Source organism: Myotis daubentonii, chromosome 3, assembly GCF_963259705.1.
Source record: "Myotis daubentonii chromosome 3, mMyoDau2.1, whole genome shotgun sequence".
In the NCBI taxonomy this organism is placed as follows: domain Eukaryota; kingdom Metazoa; phylum Chordata; class Mammalia; order Chiroptera; family Vespertilionidae; genus Myotis; species Myotis daubentonii.
Genome location: NC_081842.1, coordinates 191913021 through 191934880, shown reverse-complemented (window position 1 = coordinate 191934880; position 21860 = coordinate 191913021). Strand labels below are relative to the sequence as shown.

General features: G+C 55.8%; 1 protein-coding gene across 12 annotated transcripts; it reads left to right on the top strand.

Annotated features, from left to right (window-relative positions):
• Window positions 1-1627: 1627 nt before the first annotated feature.
• Window positions 1628-18273, top strand: PTCH2 (patched 2). 12 transcript variants are annotated; one of them, XM_059689925.1, is made up of 22 exons: window positions 1637-2486; window positions 2919-3111; window positions 9602-9791; window positions 9898-9967; window positions 10152-10243; window positions 10873-11068; window positions 11615-11736; window positions 11878-12025; window positions 12103-12234; window positions 12321-12476; window positions 12560-12652; window positions 12962-13087; window positions 13181-13299; window positions 13416-13764; window positions 14107-14243; window positions 14332-14419; window positions 14499-14904; window positions 15033-15313; window positions 15423-15560; window positions 16777-16919; window positions 17011-17110; window positions 17518-18273. In XM_059689925.1, exons 1-22 carry the CDS (start codon window positions 2415-2417, stop codon window positions 17782-17784), a joined length of 3618 nt encoding a protein of 1205 aa, XP_059545908.1. In that variant the 5' UTR covers window positions 1637-2414; the 3' UTR covers window positions 17785-18273. The 12 variants fall into 12 exon arrangements, 11 of the variants coding, with proteins under 11 accessions (XP_059545917.1, XP_059545915.1, XP_059545916.1 ...); XM_059689924.1 differs by having other exon boundaries at window positions 1639-2486; window positions 14107-14419; window positions 14499-14641; window positions 14724-14904; XM_059689929.1 differs by lacking the exon at window positions 1637-2486 and adding an exon at window positions 5413-5528 and having other exon boundaries at window positions 2496-3111; window positions 14107-14419; window positions 14499-14641; window positions 14724-14904.
• Window positions 18274-21860: the final 3587 nt, after the last annotated feature.

The window sequence follows — 21860 nt, the reverse complement described above, 5'->3', positions numbered from 1 at the left end:
CTGCTTTTAGAGAGAAGTGCGCTTCTACTTCCCTTCCTGTTCCCTGGGGTCTGTGCTTCAGCTCGCCCTGGCTGAGCTCTGCTGCACTCAGGAAATCACTTGGTTGGGGAGAAGGAAGTCATTTCGGTAGCCAGAGAGCTCTAGGCTCTGGGTGGGAATGGTTGGAACTCCAAACCAATTTCTCCCACTCTGGTCTTTGAACTACAAGGCAAAACGTTTCCTCACCAGGTAGGCCCTACCCTGGGAGCACCCATAAACATGCTGGCCTTCGCCACAGTTGTTAGCAATGGTGGGCCTGCTGTGGAAGCAGAGTCCCAAGGCCCAGGCGATTACAAATCTATTTCTCCATTGACCTTATGTCTTGCAGAGTCTGATTAGAAGGAAGGAGGTCTCGCCCTGACCGGTTTGGCTCAGTAGATAGAGCATCAGCCTGCAGACTCAAGGGTCCTAGGTTCAATTCCGGTCAAGGGCATGTACCTTGGTTGTGGGCACATCCGCAGTAGGGAGTGTGCAGGAGGCAGCTGATCGATGTTTCTCTCTCATTGATGTTTCTAACTCTCTATCCCTCTCCCTTCCTCTCTGTAAAAAAATCAATAAAATGCGTTTAAAAAAAAAAAAAAAAAGAAGGAAGGAGGTCTCAAGAGCTACTTACAGCAAATTTTCTCCACTTGCAGTCCTGGTGACACCCAGCCATACCCATCTTTGGCTGTAGCCCATGAACAATGTAGAGGCCCATTCAGCCTCCTTCAGGGGCTGTTTCCATTTCCAGAGAATGGCTCAGGGCATACTATTTTTATCCAGAACAGGACCCACTCACTGCTCCATGACAGGGAGGAAGAAAGTGCTATGAACATATGCTGCTTTTAATGTGTAGTTACTACTTGGCCAATAGCATCAAAATGTACCATAGGCATTTTGCTACATGAATGGACCAGTGGAAGCCACAAACCTGTTAGCTGTTCACCCCCTCAGCCTAGATTCCCTTCCCCAGGCTCTGGAGCTGATGGTAATTGACACAAGTTTTCAGAAAGCAGTTTGGCAATCTGTAACAAGACCCAACCCCAACACCCCCACTTCTGGGAATCTGTCCTAAGGACCGTCTCCAAATGGTTGATACAAAGACTATGTAGTAACACCAAATATATTTATGATGTAATGATAAACAAGTCTAGAAGAACTGACCAAGAAATTGGCCGGAGATAGTAGTAATTGTGTTTGAGTAATGAATTTATTGGAGATTCTTTTTCCCAAACTTTAGAATATTGATTTTACCCTCCTCTGCAGTCATGGTTAATCGAGTCAGGAACCTGGCAGGAATAGCACACTCAGATGGGATAGTTGATGAAAGTTTAATAAAGGGACTATTTCCTGTTTCCAGGCCTTTCCACCCTGATTTCCGCAACTCTCAGTGACTCACTCAACAATTACTGAGCATCTACTTGTCGTCTTGTGAGGGAGGCAGACTTTCAAGTACATGAATTATCACAAATGCAATCATAAATACGTAAGTTGAGTGCTATAAGGAGTGCAAAGGGAGAAGCAAACTGTCGGAGGGAGGGGGAATCGAGGAAGGCTTCAAGGAGAGGTGACTGACGCATGTTCAGTTCTGAAGGTTGTCTGTTCAGTTCTGAAGGTTGTCTGCCACGACATGTACAAAGGCAGCAACGCGAGGCGGTGCTTTTAGGAAATTCCATGTGGCTCTGCGGGGCTGGAAGAAACACGGGATGGGTGTGAAGAGACGATGGGAGGAGAAACGGCTAGAATGTTGAGCGCTGTGCTCCAAGTGGGCTTTGTGTTTTGGAGTTAGATTTGCTTTTGAGAGAGATGACTGGCCTCGCGGTGCAAAGAGTGGACTGAACGGGGCAAGACTGGAGACAGAGAAGCGTGGAAAGAAGGGTTTGTGTCTTGCCTTTCTCAGCATCGGCCTTTCCCTACTTTACTTGGCCAGCGCCTCGCTCTCCGGGAGCTCCCTCCCTCCTCCTCCCCAGGGCCCCCGGGGCAGGCGGAGAGGCGAGGCCAGGCGAGGGGTGGCCCTGCCTGGGTGGTCTCCTGCGCTACCCCCCGCGGCGCCGTTGCCTAGCAGCAGATCCGGGCCGCGCGGATCTGGGTAATTTGCCGGCCCCTCAGCCAATGGGAGAGCGTCGCCCCTGCCCTCGCCCTTTTTCTGGGGCTACAGACGCTTCCTCGGCACTGCGGTCGCCACCTCGAGCCGCGCGGGCGTCGCGGGCTGTAGCTCTGCGGGCACGCGGGACTCAGTCCGCCTCGCTCGCCTCTGGGTCACGGCCCCCGCCGCGCGCCTGCCCCCGACCCTCTCCCACGCCCCGCGCCCGAGCGGTACAGGGGGATCGGACCAGCCTATGGGGGCTCCCAGATAACGCGGGCTGGGGGCGCCCAGCCCCCCCACTCCCGCCAGCATGGCTCGGCGGCCACCCCTCGGGGAGCTGCCTCCGGACTACACCCCGCCAGCTGGATCCGCAGCGCCCCAGGTGAGTGGAGGGGAAGCCGGGAAAGGAAGATTGGGACCCCCGGGTCTGGCACTCAGGTCGGTGCAAGGTGGGGCGTCTCTAAGTGCCTTGTGTTACTGCCTGCCCGGGAAAGGGGTGTGTGTGTGTGTGTCTGTTTTCCGCCAGTGAGAGTGTCTGTGGCTTCACCCCTTTCTACCTGAGAACAGGTGCGTATATATGTATCCTACTCTCAGAAAACAGGGCTCTGCCTTCCTTCGTGTGCATTGGGTAGGAGAACAGGAAATGGAGTTCAGTCTTACTCCATGTTTAGCCCTGTGACTGTGTAGGTCCACCCTGTCCTGCACCCAGAAACCAAGAAGCTAGGGCTTGGCCGAGGGTGCACATAGGGAGGAAAGGGAAGGATTCTGTGCCTTGTTGCAGTAATGCCGACTGACCCTTCTCTTCCCATCCCAGATCCTAGCTGGGAGCCTGAAGGCTCCGCTCTGGCTTCGTGCTTACTTCCAGGGCCTGCTCTTCTCACTGGGCTGCAGGATCCAGAGACACTGTGGCAAAGTGCTCTTCCTGGGACTGCTGGCCTTTGGGGCCCTGGCACTGGGCCTCCGTGTGGCCATCATTGAGACAGACCTAGAACAGCTCTGGGTGGAAGGTGAGTTGTAGACACTGAGCTCCTGGGGTATGGTGAGCCCCAGACAAGAACAGAGTGAGGCCTGGCCCAGGTGACTCACTGGTTGAGCCTTGACCTGGGAACCAAGAGGTCATGCAGGGTTCTGTTTCCTGGCCATTTCCAATGCCCAGGTTGCTGGATCGGTCCCCAGTAGGGGGCATGCAGGAGGCAGCCCATCAATGAGTCTCTGTCATCATTGATGTTTCTATTTTTCTGTCCCTCTCCCTTCCTCTCTGAAATCAATTTTTAAAAAAGAAGAACAGAGTGGGGAGCTGGTACTGAGTTCTAGTGGACTTGGCTCTGGGTCTGGAGGGAACACCTGCCCGCCGGCGCCCCAGCACCTGGCAGCCCTGCTCCCGCCCACACCCGTAGTGAACATCTGATGGGGTCTGTGAGTACGTATATAGAATAGCCATCTGTGAGTGTGTGTCTAGCATTCACTGCCCGCCTTTCATGTGTATTTTTGAACTACATGGCAGGATTTGCAGAGGCAATTTTTTTTAAAAAGACCCATCTTTTAGTAGCAAAGTAAAACATGTACTGGAATATGATACAACGCAGAATATGATTATGTTGTACAAGAGAAGGCAGGGAGAAATCCCATCTGACCTGGAGACCAGCAGTTAGAGCTGGGGGCTGACTAGGCTCCAGGGAGTGGTCCCAGGCCCCAGGCCTCCAGCCCCCTGCAACCATTTAGTCAATCTGCACTTCCTGGAGACCAAATCCTCACTTCCTCATGGAAGTATTAGATTAAAATTATTTCTTAGTAATAATTTTGCCATAACTATCTCCTTTCCCGGGGCCTGCTTTCATATGGCAGCCCTTTAACAGAGTCAAACTCCCTTCTGTTCTTGCCTAAAAATTTGCATTTGTAGGTTCCCCAAACCTCCCCCAGCCCTGGCCCACACCCAAGGGCAGGGCCTAGGTTACAGTCTCACACTCTCGAGTTACTTCAAATGCTGGCAAGCTCTGGGATCCAGAGCAGATGTTTCTTAGAGCCTGCCTGCCTGCTTGCCTGGCTCCCACACCCCATCCCCACCCCACCCCAGCCCTCTGCAGACTCACACACATACACACTCCAGGCCAGCCTGGGGTTGAGGGCAATGTTTATGCGTGCCTGCCTGCCCTCAGCCCCAGGACACACATGTGCATACACGCACATACACACATCCCCACCCACACCACTGCTGCCTGGGTGGTCCCAAATTACTCTTGGATTTCCTGCCACAATGGAGGCTGTCTCCCCCCTCTTCCTCCTCCATTCCGCAAATCTTCCCCATCTCAACATTGCTTGCACCTCCACGTTTCTTCATTCTGTCCCCTACACCCCAGCCCAGGACAGGCTAGATCCCACCAGATTTTTGCTGCTGTTGCTGGGAGAGTGGTGTAAGTGGTGTAGCCAATTCCTAGCACTTTTTCCTTTATTTAGAATACCGTTCTGTCCTGTACTGGCTTGGGCTGGGGGAGAGGTTAAAGCAGTCATCTTGACCTGATCTTTTCTCCATATTCTGTAGTGAGGCTTCTCCCAGCAATGCCCTATTCCAGTGATGGTGAACCTTTTGAGCTCGGCGTGTCAGCATTTTGAAAAACCCTAACTTAATTCTGGTGCCGTGTCACGTATAGAAATTTTTTGATCTTTGCAACCATAGTAAAACAAAGACTTATATTTTTGATATTTATTTTATATATTTAAATGCCATTTAACAGAGAAAAATCAACCAAAAAAATGAGTTCGCGTGTCACCTCTGACACACATGTCATAGGTTCACCATCACTGCCCTATTCAGTGAGGAGCTAATCTAGGTGAGGATGGAAAGGAACGTTTTATTCCTTTCCATTTTACTAACACAGAAAGCAAAGAAAGAAGCAAGACATTGGCTATCCGAGTTCTAGACCAGAGTTCAGGGTCTTCTCCAGCTCCAGCTTTGCCTTGGTGAGAGTTGGAATGCGACTTGTCCTTCCTGATTAATTTAAAGAAAAAACAAAAGGTCTCAGAAGTAGATTGTTAAAATGAAAATCACAACATATAGCCCAACTGGTACTTACAGAAACAGTGATAGAGATGGTTTGAAATTGGAGCTGTCCCTGAAAATAAGAAATACATCGCCATTCTATCTAGAAGGCAAGGGATGGCCACACATCAGCAGTTGGTAGAACCACTGAAATCCATTGAAATATTTAGATTTTCTTTCTATAACCTTAGAGGTCAGCCTCAGTTCTCCTTGCTCACCTAATTGGTTACTAAACCAGCAAATTCTTCCTTCTTACCTTCTCTCATTACAGACCCTCCTTCTCACCTTCGTGGCCATTGCTCTAGTTCAGGGGTGGGGAACATCCAGCCCCCAGGCCCATATAAGGCCCGAGAAATCATTTGGTCTGGACCTGCTAAGGCATTAGGGGTGAGTTAATTAAATGTTTGACCAAATACAGCAGGCTTGCTTCTAAGTTGATAATTTCGTATGGACTGTGATTGATGTTATAAATATCCCAATGGCCCTTGACATTGGCCAGTGGAAGCCTTTCTCACTCTCCCGCAGGACATTTCTGATTGTATCGTTTGGAATGCTTTTAGCCACATGAAAGAGAAAGGAAAGCGGGGGGGAGGAAGGGAGAAGATGGAGTTGTCATCCCCTGCAACAGGAAACCTGGCAGTAGACAGTAGAGAAGTTCCAGGGTGGTTAATTCAGCAACCTCAGGACTAATGCCTAAGTACCTTTCTCCTCTGCCTTCCTCAGCGTGTTGGGCTTTCGTCCTCAGACTTGTCACCTCCTTGTCATGGTTGCTTCAGTACCAGAAGCCTCCCAGCTCACTTCCCACTATGGTCACGTTGGCAAGAATGGGCAGCACCCTGTGCCTAAATTCTTCACTGGGGAAGGCAGTGGAATGACTGTGATTGACTTCTTAGACCCGTGGTCGGCACACCACGGCTCGCGAGCCACATGCAGCTCTTTGGCCCCTCGAGTGTGGCTCTTCCACAAAATACCACGTGCGGGCACGCACGTACAGTGAGATTGAAACTTCGTGGTCCATGCGCAGAAGTCGGTATTTTGTGGAAGAGCCACACTCAAGGGGCCAAAGAGCCATGTGTGGCTCCTGAGCTGCGGTTTGCCGAGCCGCCACGGTTTGCCAACCACTGTAATAGACTAATCAGATACCCTCCTCCCCCTACCCCACAACCCCCTCATTCCCCCCAGGCTGGGAAGGGGCTCAGCTTCCCTGAATCATTAGGCCCTTCAGGGGATGGCCAAGGAAAGCAAGGTCTGTTAGAGAGGGGCTGATCCTGTCCCTCTCACCTTCAAATCTGCCTCCACACTGCCCTCCTGTGGTGCATCCAAATCTTGCCTAGTCCGTCCCTGTTAAGAGTCCCTCCATCACTTTCTGTAGGTGCTGGGGAGGCTCCAGAATCAAGGCCAACCTTCTTAGCACACTTTCTAGGCCCTCCACAATCTAACTCCTTTTTTTAAATCGCCCAGCCAGCGTGGTTCAGTGGTTGAGCGTCGACCTATGAACCAGGAGGTTACAGTTCGATTCCCTGTCAAGGCACATGCCCAGGTTTCGAGCTTAATCCCCAGTGGGGGGTGTGCAGGAGGCGGCTGAGCAATGATTCTCTCTCATCGTTGATGTTTCTATCACTCTTTTAAATATATATATTTTTAATATATTTTTATTGTTTTTTTTTACAGAGAGGAAGGGGGAGAGAGAGAGAGTTAGAAACATCGATGAGAGAGAAACATCGATCAGCTGCCTCCTGCACATCCCCTACTGGGGATGTGCCCGCAACCAAGGTACATGCCCTTGACCGGAATCAAACCTGGGACCCTTCAGTCCGCAGGCCGACGCTCTATCCACTAAGCCAAACCGGTTACGGCCTATCACTCTTATAAGCCAGCAATGAGTGCTATCAACATTTTATTTTTGCTAATTTGATAGATAGTATTGCTCTTTTTAAAAAAATATATTTTATTGATTTTTTGCAGAGAGGAAGGGAGAGGGATAGAGAGTTAGAAACATCGATAAGAGAGAAACATGCAGCAGCTGCCTCCTGCACACCCCCTACTGGGGATGTGCCCACAACCAAGGCACATGCCCTTGACCAGAACCAAACCCGGGACCCCTCAGTCCCCAGGCCGACGCTCTATCCAGTGAGCCAAACCAGCTAGGGCTATTGCCCTTTTTAATTTGCATTTATAGGATTAGTTATAAGGTGGGCTTTTTCCATGCCCATGATGGCTGACTAGTTATATTCTCCCTTTTGTAGGCATGAAAGTTTTAACAAATATCGATTTTTGTTGTTATTAATCCTCACTCAAGGATATATTTTCATTGATTTCTAGAGAGAGTAAAAGGGGGGGCGGGAGAGACAGAGAGAAGCGTTGATGTGAGAGACACATCGATTGGTTGCCTCCACAAGAGCCCGGACCGGGGCTGGGGATCAAATCGCAACTGAGGAACACGCCCCTGATCGGATTCGAATCCGGGACCCTTCCAGTCACTGAGCCAAACCGGCTCAGGTGCAAATGTCGATTTTGATGTCTCCTCCCATTCTATTTCCTCCCCGCTCACTTACAGTCATTTTTTTCTCCAGTTCTTTCTCATTTTTCTGTCACATCATTTCTCTCCCAGCAACGATTGAGTAATCTGTGCCTACTACGTGCTGGGCAATTTTGTAAGGACTGTGCCTGCATTTATTGTAATTCTACCGAGGTAGGCGTTGTCTCTGTTTTACAGGAAATTGAGGGTCAGAGACTAAGAACGTACTTTGCCCCAAGCACAGACTGAGTGTCAGAGCCAAGGCTCAAAGCCAGGTCTGCACAGAGGCTGCGTGCTCTCCCCTGCACCCGCGCTCTCTTTTCGCTCGTATAATACATCCCAGGTCATCTGTCCCCATATCTATCATGTCACTGTCAGCCAAGGTTTATCTTTTCCCTCCTCGTTTTTTCTCAGGATTCTTTATTCTCTTTGATGTTGTATTTGAAATTGTCAGTGTTTCTTTCTCCTGCTTTCTTATTAGTTCTCTCTGGGTTCCTTCCTTCTGCCCTCCCTCCTTCCCCTCAGCACACCCACTCACTATGGGGAGCTGATCCCTGTCCTCCCCTCCCATCCTTCCTCGTGGCAGCTCTGGCCTGAGCTTGGTGACATAAGCACTGTAGCACAGGCCTGGGAGAGGAGTGGGGAGTCAGGGGGGAGAAAAAGGGTAGGTGGATGCCCTGGCCAGGTTTCTCAGTGGTTAGAGCATCATCCCATACACCAAAAGGTTGCAGGTTTGATTCCTGGTCAGGGCTCGTATGGGAGGTAAGCAATCGAAGTCTCTTTCTCTCTTTCTCCCCAACCCCCCATCCCTTTCTCCCTCCCTTTCCCTTCCTTCCTCTCTCAAAAAAGAAAAGAGTAAGTGGAAGGGGGCAGGGTGGCTGTGTGAAACTGGGTTCGTGGAGGGAGGGCCAGAAATGGGGTTTGGGTGGGGGGAATGTAAGTAAGGCAGATCTGTTTTGGGGGGAACCAAGGGTTTGGGGCTCTCATGAGTGAGAAGATTATGTGGGTTTGAAAAAGATTGGGGAGCACGATGATGCCAGTGGGACTGGCATCTCAGAGAGGCAGTGCGTGTGGGCCCAGGTAGGTAGAGGCAGAACTGGGTCTAAGACCAGACCAAGGGCACCAAGCCCCTCGCCCTCCTCCAAACCAGTCAGCTCCTCGCCTCCCCAAGCCCAGGGACAGAGCCTGACTCCATGGCCAGCACCGTGCAGGGCGGGAGGGGCACGGAGACTGCGGAGGCCGAGGCGGGCCTGGCACTGGGACCCCTGGTGTCTGGCAGGGAGCCTGGTGAAAGGGATCGGGAGCCCTTTCCTCCCCTTGGCCCACTTTGCTGTCACCGCTGCCAGGGTCATGAGCTGAGTCCAGGGACTTCCTGTGTGAGGGGCCCAGTGTGTGAAGGTGTCACACTATGAGCCTGCGATCCTCCCCTCGCCTGTGCCACGGCAGGCCCACTGTTTCCAGGCGCTCCCTGCCCTGCCCTCTTGGCAGGACGGTGTGACTGTAGTCACTGCCTGGGCAGCCTGCACCAGGAGCCGGCCCAGCCCCGCTCCTTTAGGGCAGCCTCCCTATTGGCCCCTTTTGTCACCTCGTCTTCCCCACCAGCTCAGAGAGGAACTGAGTGAGGGCTCCCTCAGCACGGTGCCCATCACCCCAGCCCTGGCCCAGCTCAAACTGATGTCTCATGTTTTAGTTTTTTGCCCCAAACCTAGCCAGTTGGTTCACGTCAGCTCTTAGACCACGCGAGAATCCCATAGGGCCACACCACTAGGCTCTGGCTTTCCTGCGGACTCCCGTTCTGAGCCGGGGCGTCGGGGTGGCCATCAGGGAGAAGGTGGGGGAGGGCTCAGCAGCACTTCTCCCACTGGTCCTGGGGGGCATCGTGGGCTAGGGCCCCACATCCCCCAGAGTCTGACCCCCTGCGCTCTCCCCCTCGCTCTGGCAGTGGGCAGCCGGGTGAGCCAGGAGCTGCAGTACACCAAGGAGAAGCTGGGCGAGGAGGCTGCGTACACCTCCCAGATGTTGATACAGACCTCGCGCCAGGAGGGGGAGAATGTCCTCACACCTGAGGCACTGCGCCTCCACCTCCAGGCAGCCCTCACCGCCAGCAAAGTGCAAGTATCACTCTATGGAAAGTGAGTCTGGCTGGTCCCCGAGCAGCCGGGGGTGAGGCATGCGAGGGCAGGGCTGGAGTGGGAATGCCCCTCTGCTGACCTCCTGCCTGTGCCCCGGCTACTGCAGGTCCTGGGACTTGAACAAAATCTGCTACAAGTCAGGAGTTCCCCTCATTGAAAATGGGATGATTGAGCGGGTGAGTCTCCTGAGCTGTTCTGTGCGGGGTGGGTGGAGGTGGAGCCTTTCCTGAAGGAGGGGAGACTCCGGGAGCTGAGTCCCCAGGCCGAGTCGGGAGGTGGGGGGTGTGGAGGGACCACACAAAGGTCATGGAGAAAGGATCCCTGAGGCAGGACTCATGGGGCCTGGGGTGTCCCTGGCAGATGATTGAGAAGCTGTTCCCGTGCGTGATCCTCACCCCCCTCGACTGCTTCTGGGAGGGAGCCAAGCTCCAAGGGGGCTCTGCCTACTTGCCGTGAGTGCCCCCCTCCCCCTCTCCCGCCCCCCACCCGGGGCCCTGCCTTGTCTTGGGTGGGTGCAGGGACATCTCCAGCAGAAAAGAGGGGTGGGAGTAAAAGCGATCAAAACCTTACCAAGGGCCCAATGACCTCCCAGGCCACGGTCAGAGCAGGGCTGCCCGGCTCTCTCCGCATCCCCCATCTCCTCGCCCCAAAGGAAAGGCAGACCTGTCTTATCTAGACGGGACAAAACACGAAGGTCTGTAGGACCTGAGCCAAGATTTTTTGAAAGATCCCCAGAAAGAGACTGTGCCAAGGAGAGTTACCTGGGTACCTGCTACGCTGCTGCCCGGGCCAGAAGGGAAACCTGTTCGGAGCAGTGCCCATGTGGTTGTGTGCGAGAACTCAGGGTAGACGGCTTGGGAAGGGACTCCCCCGGCTTTCCTGAGCCTTTCCCGTCTGTCCTGATGTCCATCCTCGCCCCTTGCCTCCATCCCCGGCTACTGCAGCAGCCTGGGGGCTCTGGGAAGCCGCGCCTGCATTCCCTCCACGCGGAGGAGCTGGGGTACAGCCCGGGTCCCCTCGCAGCAGTTTGGAGGGTGGGAATCGGTCCCTGATTCTCACCAGCCACGGGCTCTCCCCTCAGCGGCCGTCCCGACATCCAGTGGACCAACCTGGACCCCGAGCAGCTGCTGGAGGAGCTGGGCCCCTTCGCCTCCCTTGAGGGCTTCCGGGAGCTGCTCGCCAAGGCACAGGTGGGCCAGGCCTACGTGGGGCGGCCCTGTCTGAACCCTGACGACCCTCACTGCCCGCCTAGCGCTCCCAACCACCACAGCAGGCAGGTGGGTTCCAGCAGGCCTGCCAGGGAAAGGCTGTCTTCCTGGCTTTTCCCTCCTCTCTTCCTGGGATGGGAGGGAGCATCTGAGCTCTGCCCCCCGTTTCCCGGATATTGTTACCCTGTCCCCACTGTGCAGACACCTAGTGTTCCGTTCTCATTCCGTTCTCCCAGGGAACCTGCCCGTGGCACAAGAATTCCTGTGTCCTTTTCTAAGCCAGAAAGGCTGGACTTTGTCAAAACAGACTTGTACAGGGAAACTGAGAAAAAGTAGCTAAGCATGCTTAGTTTCCCGAGTGTCCCTGTGAATATGGGCCTTTCCCCAAAACGCACCCAATTGCGCCAGCTCCTCCCAGAAGCCTAGCCCAGGCCCCTGCTCCGCCCTGCGGCCTCGCCTCGTCTCTGCAGGTCACCGCAGCCCAGGCAAGAAGCTCAGGAGAAGTTATCTGCCCTTCAGGCCTGCAGAGCTCCGTGGTTCCTGAAGGGACCGGCCCAGGGACCTGGTTCCCCTCAGCCAGAGCCCTGAGTGATGACCCTCCTCTGTCCCCTCCAGGCTCCCCGTGTGGCTCAGGAACTGAGCGGGGGCTGCCACGGCTTCTCCCACAAGTTCATGCACTGGCAGGAGGAATTGCTGCTGGGAGGCATGGCCAGGAGCCCCCAAGGACAGCTGCTCAGGTAGGGCCCTCCTGGGACTTGGCAAGGGGACCCCAGGCTGGGAATTCACGCTCCGATTCCAGGCAGCTCGGTCAAGAGCCCCCGGCACGCCCCCCCCCCGGCATCCAGGCCAGCGCTGACCCGGACCCCTGCCCCCACCAGGGCCGAGGCCCTGCAGAGCACCTTCCTGCTGATGAGCCCCCGCCAGCTGTACGAGCACTTCCGGGGCGACTACCAGACGCACGACATCGGCTGGAGCGAGGAGCAGGCGGGCACCGTGCTGCAGGCCTGGCAGCGGCGCTTCGTGCAGGTCAGCGTGGAGAAGGGCAGGGCGGCGCCCTGAGGCCGCGCCTCCTCCTGCCCCTCAGACCCACCCTGTGTCTCCAGCTGGCCCAGGAGGCCCTGCCCGAGAACGCGTCCCAGCAGATCCACGCCTTCTCCTCCGCCACCCTGGATGACATCCTGCAGGCCTTCTCTGAAGTCAGCGCTGCCCGCGTGGCCGGAGGCTATCTGCTCATGGTGGGTCCCGCCCCTGGCACCTTGCCCCCCTCCGCCCGGTGCCTGCCCCGGGGACCCCTGTCCCAGACCGCCCTCTCTCCCCGCAGCTGGCCTACGCCTGTGTGACGATGCTACGGTGGGACTGTGCCCAGTCCCAGGGTGCCGTGGGCCTCGCCGGGGTGCTGCTGGTGGCCCTGGCAGTGGCCTCAGGCCTCGGGCTCTGCGCCCTGCTCGGCATCGCCTTCAATGCTGCCACCACCCAGGTACAGCGGGAGGCAGGGCAGACGTGGGTGCCCACAGCTCAGGCTCCTCGGCTCCTCCAGCTGCCCGCCCTGTGCCCCTCTAGGTGCTGCCCTTCTTGGCACTGGGCATCGGCGTGGATGACATATTCCTGCTGGCACACGCCTTCGCAGAGGCCCCACCTGGCACCCCTCTGCAGGTGCGCTTCCGTCTGCAGCCTGGGCCTGTCTGCGTTCAGCCCGGGGGTTAAGAGCCTCTTGGTTTGGGTGGCCTGGCCTGGTAATTTACCTCTCTGCTCAGCCCCCTCATCTGTAGTGGATGTAATCACTGTGCTCGTGTCAGAAAGGTTGACGGGCGGATCAGTGAGTGCTTGGAACAGTGTGTGGGCCGCACGTGGGCTCAGGGACTCTTAGCCGCTGTGTGGTCATTGTCCCTCCTCGGCCGCCCACGTCCCCACGCCTCCCCTTCACGGCACCCCGACGACTCAGGCCCCTCCCTGTCCTGACAGGAGCGCCTGGGCGAGTGCCTGCTCCGCACGGGCCCCAGCGTGGCTCTCACGTCCGTCAGCAACATGGCGGCCTTCTTCATGGCCGCCCTGGTCCCCGTCCCCGCGCTGCGGGCCTTCTCCTTGCAGGTGAGGCTTCAGGAGGAGGGCCGGGCAGGCAGGGCGGGGCAGGCGGGCAGGCCTGCTTCACCCGGCCTCTGCGCCCGCCCTGTCCGTCCCCAGGCGGCCGTCGTGGTCGGCTGCAACTTCGCAGCCGTGATGCTCGTCTTCCCAGCGGTCCTCAGCCTGGACCTGCGCCGGCGCCACTGCCAGCGCCTCGATGTGCTCTGCTGCTTCTCCAGGTGCTGCCCCTGCCCCCCCCTCCACCCCACCAGGCTGTCCTCCCCTGGCACCCCCATCCTGTCCCCTCACTGGCATTTCCCGGCACAGACCTGTCACCCGTCTCTCTGCCTTTCAGCCCCTGTTCTGCTCGGGTGATTCAGATTCTGCCCCAGGAGCTGGCGGACAGGACAGGACCCGTGGGCATTGCCCACCTGACGGCCACCGTTCACGCCTTCGCCCACTGTGACGCCGGCAGCCAGCATGTGATCACCAGCCTGCCTCCCCAAGCCCACCTGGTGCCTCCACCTTCTGACCCACTGAGCTCTGAGCTGTTCAGCCCGGGAGGGTCCACTCGGGACCTTCTGGGCCAGGAGGAGGGGACAAGGCAGAAGGCAGCCTACAAGTCTCTGCCCTGTGCCCGCTGGACTCTTGCCCATTTTGCCCGCCATCAGTTTGCACCCTTGCTGCTCCAGTCACGCGCCAAGGTAAGAGTCCAAGCCCTTGCCCTAACCGGTTTGGCTCAGTGGATGGAGCGTCAGCCTGCGGACTAAAGGGTCCCAGATTCGATTCCGGTCGAGGGCATGTACCTGGGTTGCAGGCACATCCCCAGTAGGAGGTGTGCAGGAGGCAGCTGATGATGTTTCTAACTCTCTATGCCTCTCCCTTCCTCTCTGTAAAAAAAAAAAAAGGGTCCAAGCCCAGAGGAGTGGGGGCGGACGGGGGCAGGCACTTAGGTGTCCTGGGCCCCAAGAAGGGCAGGGGCCGAGCCCACCACCCGCTGGCTGGGGGTGTCCCTGGGCCTCCATCGGAGCTGTCGTCTCCCACAGGCTGTGGTGCTGGTCCTCTTTGGGGCTCTTCTGGGCCTGAGCCTCTACGGAGCGACCTGGGTGCAGGACGGGCTGGCCCTGACCGACGTGGTGCCGCGGGGCACCAAGGAGCATGCCTTCCTGAGCGCCCAGCTCAGGTACTTCTCCCTGTACGAGGTGGCCCTGGTGACACAGGGTGGCTTTGACTACGCCCACGCCCAACGCGCCCTCTTTGATCTGCACCAGCGCTTCAGTTCCCTCAAGGCCGTGCTGCCGCCACCTGCCACTCAGGCGCCCCGCACCTGGCTGCACTATTACCGCAACTGGCTGCAGGGTGAGGCCAGGGGACTGCGGGAGGCTGCTGCCGGCAGAACCCCGGCCCCGGCTGACTGCACCCTCCCTGTCCTCCCCAGGAATCCAGGCTGCGTTTGACCAGGACTGGGCTTCTGGGCGCATTACCCGCCACTCCTACCGCAATGGCTCTGAGGATGGGGCCCTGGCCTACAAGCTGCTCATCCAGACCGGGGATGCCCGGGAGCCTCTGGATTTCAGCCAGGTGGGGGGAGGGCTGGACGGCTCGGGGGCACAGGGGACCCGGCCTCAGGGGCCCAGGCCTTCAGCCCTCCCTGCCTCCGCAGCTGACCACGAGGAAACTGGTGGACACGGAGGGGCTGGTTCCACCCGAGCTCTTCTACGTGGGGCTGACCGTGTGGGTGAGCAGTGACCCCCTGGGCCTGGCGGCCTCGCAGGCCAACTTCTACCCCCCACCCCCCGAGTGGCTGCACGACAAGTACGACACCACCGGGGAGAACCTGCGCAGTGAGTCCCAAGGGGAGGGGGAGGGGGGCAGAAGAGCCTCAGCCTGGGCCACACAGGCCCTACCCGAAGGCCCTGCCCACTGCTCACCGGCCACCCCTCCTCTCCTTGCCGCCCCCTCCCCTCCACAGTCCCGGCGGCCCAGCCCCTGGAGTTTGCCCAGTTCCCCTTCCTACTGCGCGGCCTCCAGAAGACGGAGGACTTTGTGGAGGCCATCGAGGGGGCCCGGGCAGCATGCGCCGAGGCAGGCCAGGCCGGGGTGCGTGCCTACCCCAGCGGCTCCCCCTTCCTCTTCTGGGAGCAGTACCTGGGCCTGCGGCGCTGCTTCCTGCTGGCGGTCTGCATCCTGCTGGTGTGCACTTTCCTCGTCTGTGCCCTGCTGCTGCTCAACCCCTGGACAGCCGGCCTCATAGTGAGTCTCTGCAGGGTTGGCGCTGGAGAGACCCAGGGCTCCCCACCCTCTCCTGCCCGTCCCATCACCCCTCCTCCCAGGAGCCCTGGCTGAGCTCTGCCCTCCCCAGGTGCTGGTCCTGGCAGTGATGACCGTGGAGCTCTTTGGCATCATGGGTTTCCTGGGCATCAAGCTGAGCGCCATCCCCGTGGTGATCCTTGTGGCCTCTGTGGGCATCGGTGTCGAGTTCACAGTCCATGTGGCTCTGGTGAGCATAGGCACTGGGGGAGGCGTGGGCCAGCTGATTCAGGATGCAGCAAATACTTACCAAGCACCTACTATGTGCTGGGGACTACTTAGGAATTGGGGCTTTGATAGCAGTACAGGCAGGCTTTACCTTCAAGGAGCTTATATTCTAGAGCAGCCGTGGGCAAACTACGGCCCGCGGGCCACATGCAAATACAAATATTGTATTTGTTCCCGTTTTACTTCAAAATAAGATATGTGCAGTGTGCATAGGAATGTGTTCATAGTTTTTTTTTTAAACTATAGTCTGGCCCTCCAACGGTCTGAGGGACAGTGAACTGGCCCCCTGTTTAAAAAGTTTGAGGACCCCTGGACTAGAGGACAGTGGTAAGCAAGTAAGCAAATAAATAAGCAGCCATTGCAGTCGAGACAAGGGACAGACCCCTGAGCAGAGTGGAGGGAGAGAAAACGGGACCCAGTGCTGCTTTTGGGTGGCCTCACTGTGAAGGGGGTCAGAGAAACGGATGGAGGCAGATGGCAATGCGGGGCAGGCGGGCTCCTGGCAAGACAGAGGCCGGAGAATGGAGGCAGGCACCGGCCTGGCAAAGCTTCAAGCTCCCCCACAGGGAGGAGTGGGATGTCGAGGGGCCTCGACCAGCTGGAGGCACCAACACAAACAGCTCCCTTCTTTTTCCACTCACAATAGCCCTGTTACTGTTCTGATCATAAGAACTATACCCCTGCGGGGGGGAGGGGGCAGAAGGCAGCATGCAGAGAAGTGCAAAGAATAGAAACGCCGCCCTGAGAAGTGACAGCACGGTGGTGTCCACCTCCCAGGCCAGGGAGGCCAGCTGTTTCTGTAAAGGCCCAGGTGGTAAATATTTTGGGCTTGGCGAGTCCTATAGTCTCCATTGCATCTCTGCCATTGTAGCCTCAAAGCAGAGACAGACACTACAGAAGTGAATGGGTGTGGCTGTGTTTAAACAAAACTTTATTTACAAAAACAGGTGACGGGCTGTAGTTTGCCAACCTGTTGTGGACAGTGCTCTGTGTCTCACCAGACACATCTCTGTACAGTGCCACCTAAACGGACTCGTGCACGCTGCCTGGACAGCTCCCAGGCGCTCGGCGCATCGGCCTCCTGTGGGTCAGGGCATGGGTGCCCCAGGGGCAGATGACGGCGGCGGGCACCCAGCAGAGCTGGCTGAGGAGCCGCTCCCGACCACTTGTTCCCCCAGGGCTTCCTGACCACCCAGGGCAGCCGGAACCTGCGGGCTGCCCGGGCCCTTGAGCACACGTTCGCCCCAGTGACCGATGGGGCCGTCTCCACGTTGCTGGGTCTGCTCATGCTTGCTGGTTCCAACTTTGACTTCATCGTAAGGTAGAGGGGTGCGCAGGGCAGGGGGGCAGGGGGGCAGGGCTGCCCGTGCTGACCTCGGGGCCTGCCCAGGCTGACCTCCCACCCCCGCCAGGTACTTCTTCGTGGTGCTGACGGTGCTCACACTCCTGGGCCTCCTCCATGGGCTCGTGCTGCTGCCTGTGCTGCTGTCCATCCTGGGCCCCCCACCAGAGGTGACCAGGCCCTCCCTCTGCTCCTGGCCCAGGGGACGGAGTGGGACAGGCAGGGAAAGGGTCAGAGCCAGAACAAAGTGCCCTCAGCGGCCAAGAGTCAGGGCTCAGCTCCCAAGGATCCTCCCCACAAGGCGCTACCAACTGAAGGCGGCAGCCTCCCCTTTGCCCCGACACCGTGGCCTGCCCCGCATCTCTCCTGGCTTCTTTACAGAACCCACCTTAGCCTCCAGGGTCCAGAGCAAGGTGCACGGTTTGTCCAGGCCTTGACACCTGTCCCTTGGCAGGTGTCATATCCTGCTGGAGGCCAACAAGGGCCCAGCTTCCCAACAGCCATGGCAATGCACCAGGCAGGTACTGAGGGGATCGGGGCTCCAGCCCTGCGCTCACGGGCCGGTGTCTCTCCCCAGGTGGTGCAGATGTACAAGGAGAGCCCCGAGGCCCTGAGGCCCCCAGCTCCACGAGCAGGAGGGCTCAGGTGGGGGTTGTCCCCCACCCTGCCCCAGAGCTTCGCCAGAGTGACTACCTCCATGACCGTGGCCCTCCACCCGCCCCCACTGCCCGGTGCCTACATCCACCCAGCCTCTGATGAGCCTCCTTGGTCCCCTGCTGCCACACCGGCTGCCACCGGCTCCAGCAACCTCACTTCTAGGGGACCATGTCCAGCCCCGGAGTGAAAGCGCAGCTGAAGCATGGAGGCCCTGCTTGGGCCACATGAAGTCACTGGAAAGCAGTGGGTGGTTACTGAGTGCAGGGCGGACTCCGGGAGAGCTCTGCTGCTGCCGCCTGCTGCCTGCACCCCCTCCCCTGACTCGGCCATCACAGGCCATCACAGACCTCCCTGACGTCTGCACAGAACCAGCACCTAGGCTGTGAGCAGCCTCCCACACTGGGTCCCGCGTGCCTGTCCCTGTGTCCGGGTAGGAGTAAAACCAGCACCCCACACTGCTGCCCCCAGCCCACCAAGCCTGAGGGACCCTCTAGCACCCTTTGCCGGTCCCGACCCCCACTGCCTGGTGACTCCTGGGTAGGCTCTCTGTATCCCTGCCTACCTCCTACCACATAAATTATTTATATGAAGATGTTTATTTTTGTAGGTTGTACAGATGTTAGCTATGCTGAAAGTTTTATTTTTAAAGAGTGAAATATATTCTATATGAACTCATCTCGAATGGCTTTGATGCTTTTCTTTCCGACAGAGTTGGGAGTTTGCAAGTAGAAATGTCAGGACCTCAGGTCCTAGGGCTGCTCTCTTCCTGGGTGGGAAAGGCCCCAGGTTCTCAGTGTTTGTCACATGCCCGCCGTCTATTTATTCACCCAGGAGTGAAGGTGATGTTCAGCAAACATGTCGGTCATGTGCTTGGTAATGGTCTGGGTTGAGTGCTTAGCGTACAACATGATCTAAATGTTGTTAGTGTCAAACGCTGCCGTGTGGCTTTCAGCCACGATAAGCCAGCCCTGCACACCCCCAGGCGCCTTGCCCCCTTCCTGTTTCAGCAGCAGGCCAGGCATGGATGAGGGCACAGCCGTCAGCGGATGGGAAGTGCGATGGGAGATCAGGAAAGTAGCCCATGGAAGAGATGGGGCCTTCAGGGTCTGGGGAGATATTTCAGTTTTGTGCTCAGACCACCCTCAAGGCAGAGGCCTCTACAGGTTAGCAGTCAGCCTGGCACCCCAGAGGCCAGACATCCAGGGGGTCCGTGGGGAACTGTCCAGAAATTGTGCTAGGAGCCAGTGAGGCACTGTATTGGAGATGTTTGTTCTGTGAAGGTTGAACAGTCCCCTTGCAGAGAGGTCTTGCAGACTCTGGCCACACCCCTGGACTAGAGTACTGGGCCTCAGTCCATAGGGTAGGGGTGGGGGGGCGGATCTTTTGTTGCCTTTCCCTAACTATTCCAGGGCTCAGTCTCAGCCACCCACTCACCAGGAACAATCCCACCCTGAGAGCACTGCCTTCTCACACTTCACCTTCCACCCCAAAGGCCAGATAATCATGTTTTGACCAAAAATGAAAAAACTAAGCCTAATGCAGCTGAATCAACACTAAAATACCTAAAAAGACTTATGAGACATGAGTACAGTAGTTGGCTTGGAAACTAGACTAGGGGGTGTACCCAAGGTGTCCGAGAAATGGAAGTTGGCTGGATTTGGGTCCGGGGGTGTTTGGGTCACTAGGAGCTTTTGGGTGGAACAGAAGAGCTTACGAGGCTGGAACATGCAAAAGCTGTCCCCCCACTGTGCCACTTTCCAGCTGAGTGACCTGTGACAGTTAACACCCAAGCCTCAGTGTCTTCCTCTGTGAAATGGAAAGATTAGCCCTAACTGACTTTGCTCAGTGGTTAGAGCATTGGGCCTCGGACTGAAGGATCCCAGGTTTGATTCTGGTCCAGGGCATGCACCTTGGTTGTGAGCTCTGTCCCCAGTGGGGGGTGTGCAGAAAGCAGCTGCTCTATGTTTCTAATTCTCTATCCCTTTCCTTTCCTCTCTGTAAAAAATCAATAAAAATATATTTTTTAAAAAAAAGAAATGGGACGATTAGAGCCTATCTTGTAGGGTGCTATCTTTTTCTTTCAGGATTTTAAATAAAATCCTTATGTAAGAAATGACCTGGCGAGGGAGAGGGAGAAAGAGTAAGAAATGCTGCCAAAGCCAGTTTGGCTCAGAGGATAGAGCATCGGCCTGCGGACTGAAAGGTCCCAGGTTCGATTCCGGTCAAGGGCATGTACCTGGGTTGCGGGCACATCCCCAGTGGGAGATGTGCAGGAGGCAGCTGATGGATGTTTCTCTCTCATCGATGTTTCTGACTATCTCTCTCCCTTCCTCTCTGTAAAAAAAATCAATAAAATATATTTAAAAAAAAAAAACACGTTGATTTATTGTTCCAGTTACTTATACATTCTTTAGTTGATTCCTGTATGTGCCCTGACAGGGGATCAAGCCTTGGCATATTGGGACGATGCTCGAACCAACTGAGCTACCCGGCCAGTGCTATTGTGATTCTTTTTAAACATACAGAAAAAGAGAAATATAACCAATATACCTAGATTCAATATATGTTAACACTTTGCCACATTTGTTTAGTAGAAAAAGAGATTTTTTTCTGAACCATTTCCAAGTGTATTACAGGCAGCCTGATACTTCTCACCTAAACACTTAGCAAACTTCTCCAAATCGTCAGGATAGTCTCCTACAAAGCCACAAAACCACCCAGTAAATAATTCTCTAATATCTAATGCTCTTCCACATTCAAATTTTCCCAAAAAGTCTTGGGTAGATGGTTCTTCTCCTGAACTATATACTAATCAAGGATCGTGTATGACAGTGGTCCTGTATCTCTTCAGTATCTTATAATGTTCCCACCTCATGTTTTCCATGACTTCTTTTTTTTTATTTTTAAGAAAACCAGACTGAAATAAACAAATACGTACATACATACATAAAAGAAAGGCAGGCTGCCTTCCATGACTTTTGTTTGACATTTGACGTGACCAAGAAGGCCCCACGTTCTGCAATTGGCTGGTGCTTCCTCATGATGGTGTTTAGCCTGTTCCTCTGCCCCTGCGTTTCCTGTAAACTGGACAGTAAGTCAGAGTCTTGATTAGACTTGGGTTAACATTTTTAGGAAGAATGCTTTGAAGTAGGCAGCTGCTGGTGTTCTGGCATGTTAGATTTAGAGAGCCTGGAGGTCATCAGGGGCTGACGTCATATTAGCGGTTGAACATATATGTAATTGGAAGGTGTGGAGGAAGAATCAGTTGAGAGAGAGTACCTGGAGGGTCATCAGAGAGGGTCATCAGACCTGAAGTCTTTGATTGGGGTGGGAGTGGTGATGAGAAATCCCAGGAAATCTATGGAAGAGATCCCCCAGGGGGTTTCCAGAGGAGTTGGTGACAAGACAGAACTAAAGAGATTACTACCTGAAGCCTGACTGTCAACAAAAGCCCTGCCCCGGCCCCACCACAAAAGAAAATCCTGGGCCCTTGCCTGGAAAGTCAGTTGATGCATCTAGAGTTGAAAACACGCCCCTCCCGGGGAGGTTGCAGAGGCCTTAAATGATAGGGCACCTCTAAAACCAAAACTGGAAACACAGGGGCTCTTTCCCCCTCCCCACATGGGAGTCTGTGCTGTGAAGTTCTTTCCTCTTCCCCACGTGGGAGTCTGTACTTGTTCTTCAATAAATCTCTACCTTTGAAAAAAAAAAAATAAGAAATGACCTGGCGCCCCAGCTGGTTTGGCTCAGTGGACAGAGCATCGGCCTGCGGACTGAAGGGTCCAGGTTCGATTACAGCAAAGGGCACAGGCCTGGGTTGCGGGCTCCATCCCCAGTGGGGGGCGTGCAGGAGGCAGCCAGTCGGTGATTCTCATCATTGACGATTCTATCTCTTTCTCCCTCTCCCTTCCTCTCTGAAATCAGTAAAAATATATTTTTAAAAAAAATGAAATGACCTGGCATCTCCTAAGTGCTGTGTTTGTAGTTTGTATAGATGTGAGCTTTTTTCGAAAGATTTTGCTGTGACTGCATGCTTAGGGAGAAACCCTGAAACGTGGAATGAAGGGTGTGTCCTGGTGTGGCTGCAGCTGAAGGGATCCCCGCCAGGGAGCTCCACGGCCACTGCAGTGGTCAGTCCTGGGGCGCTGACCACATCCGGTCTCTGGGACACGTCCGAGCTTGCAGGGCAGTGCAACCTGGGTGGCACCTCACAAGACTCCGACTTCAACACCCTCACCCCTCCCGATCACTGACAAGATAAAA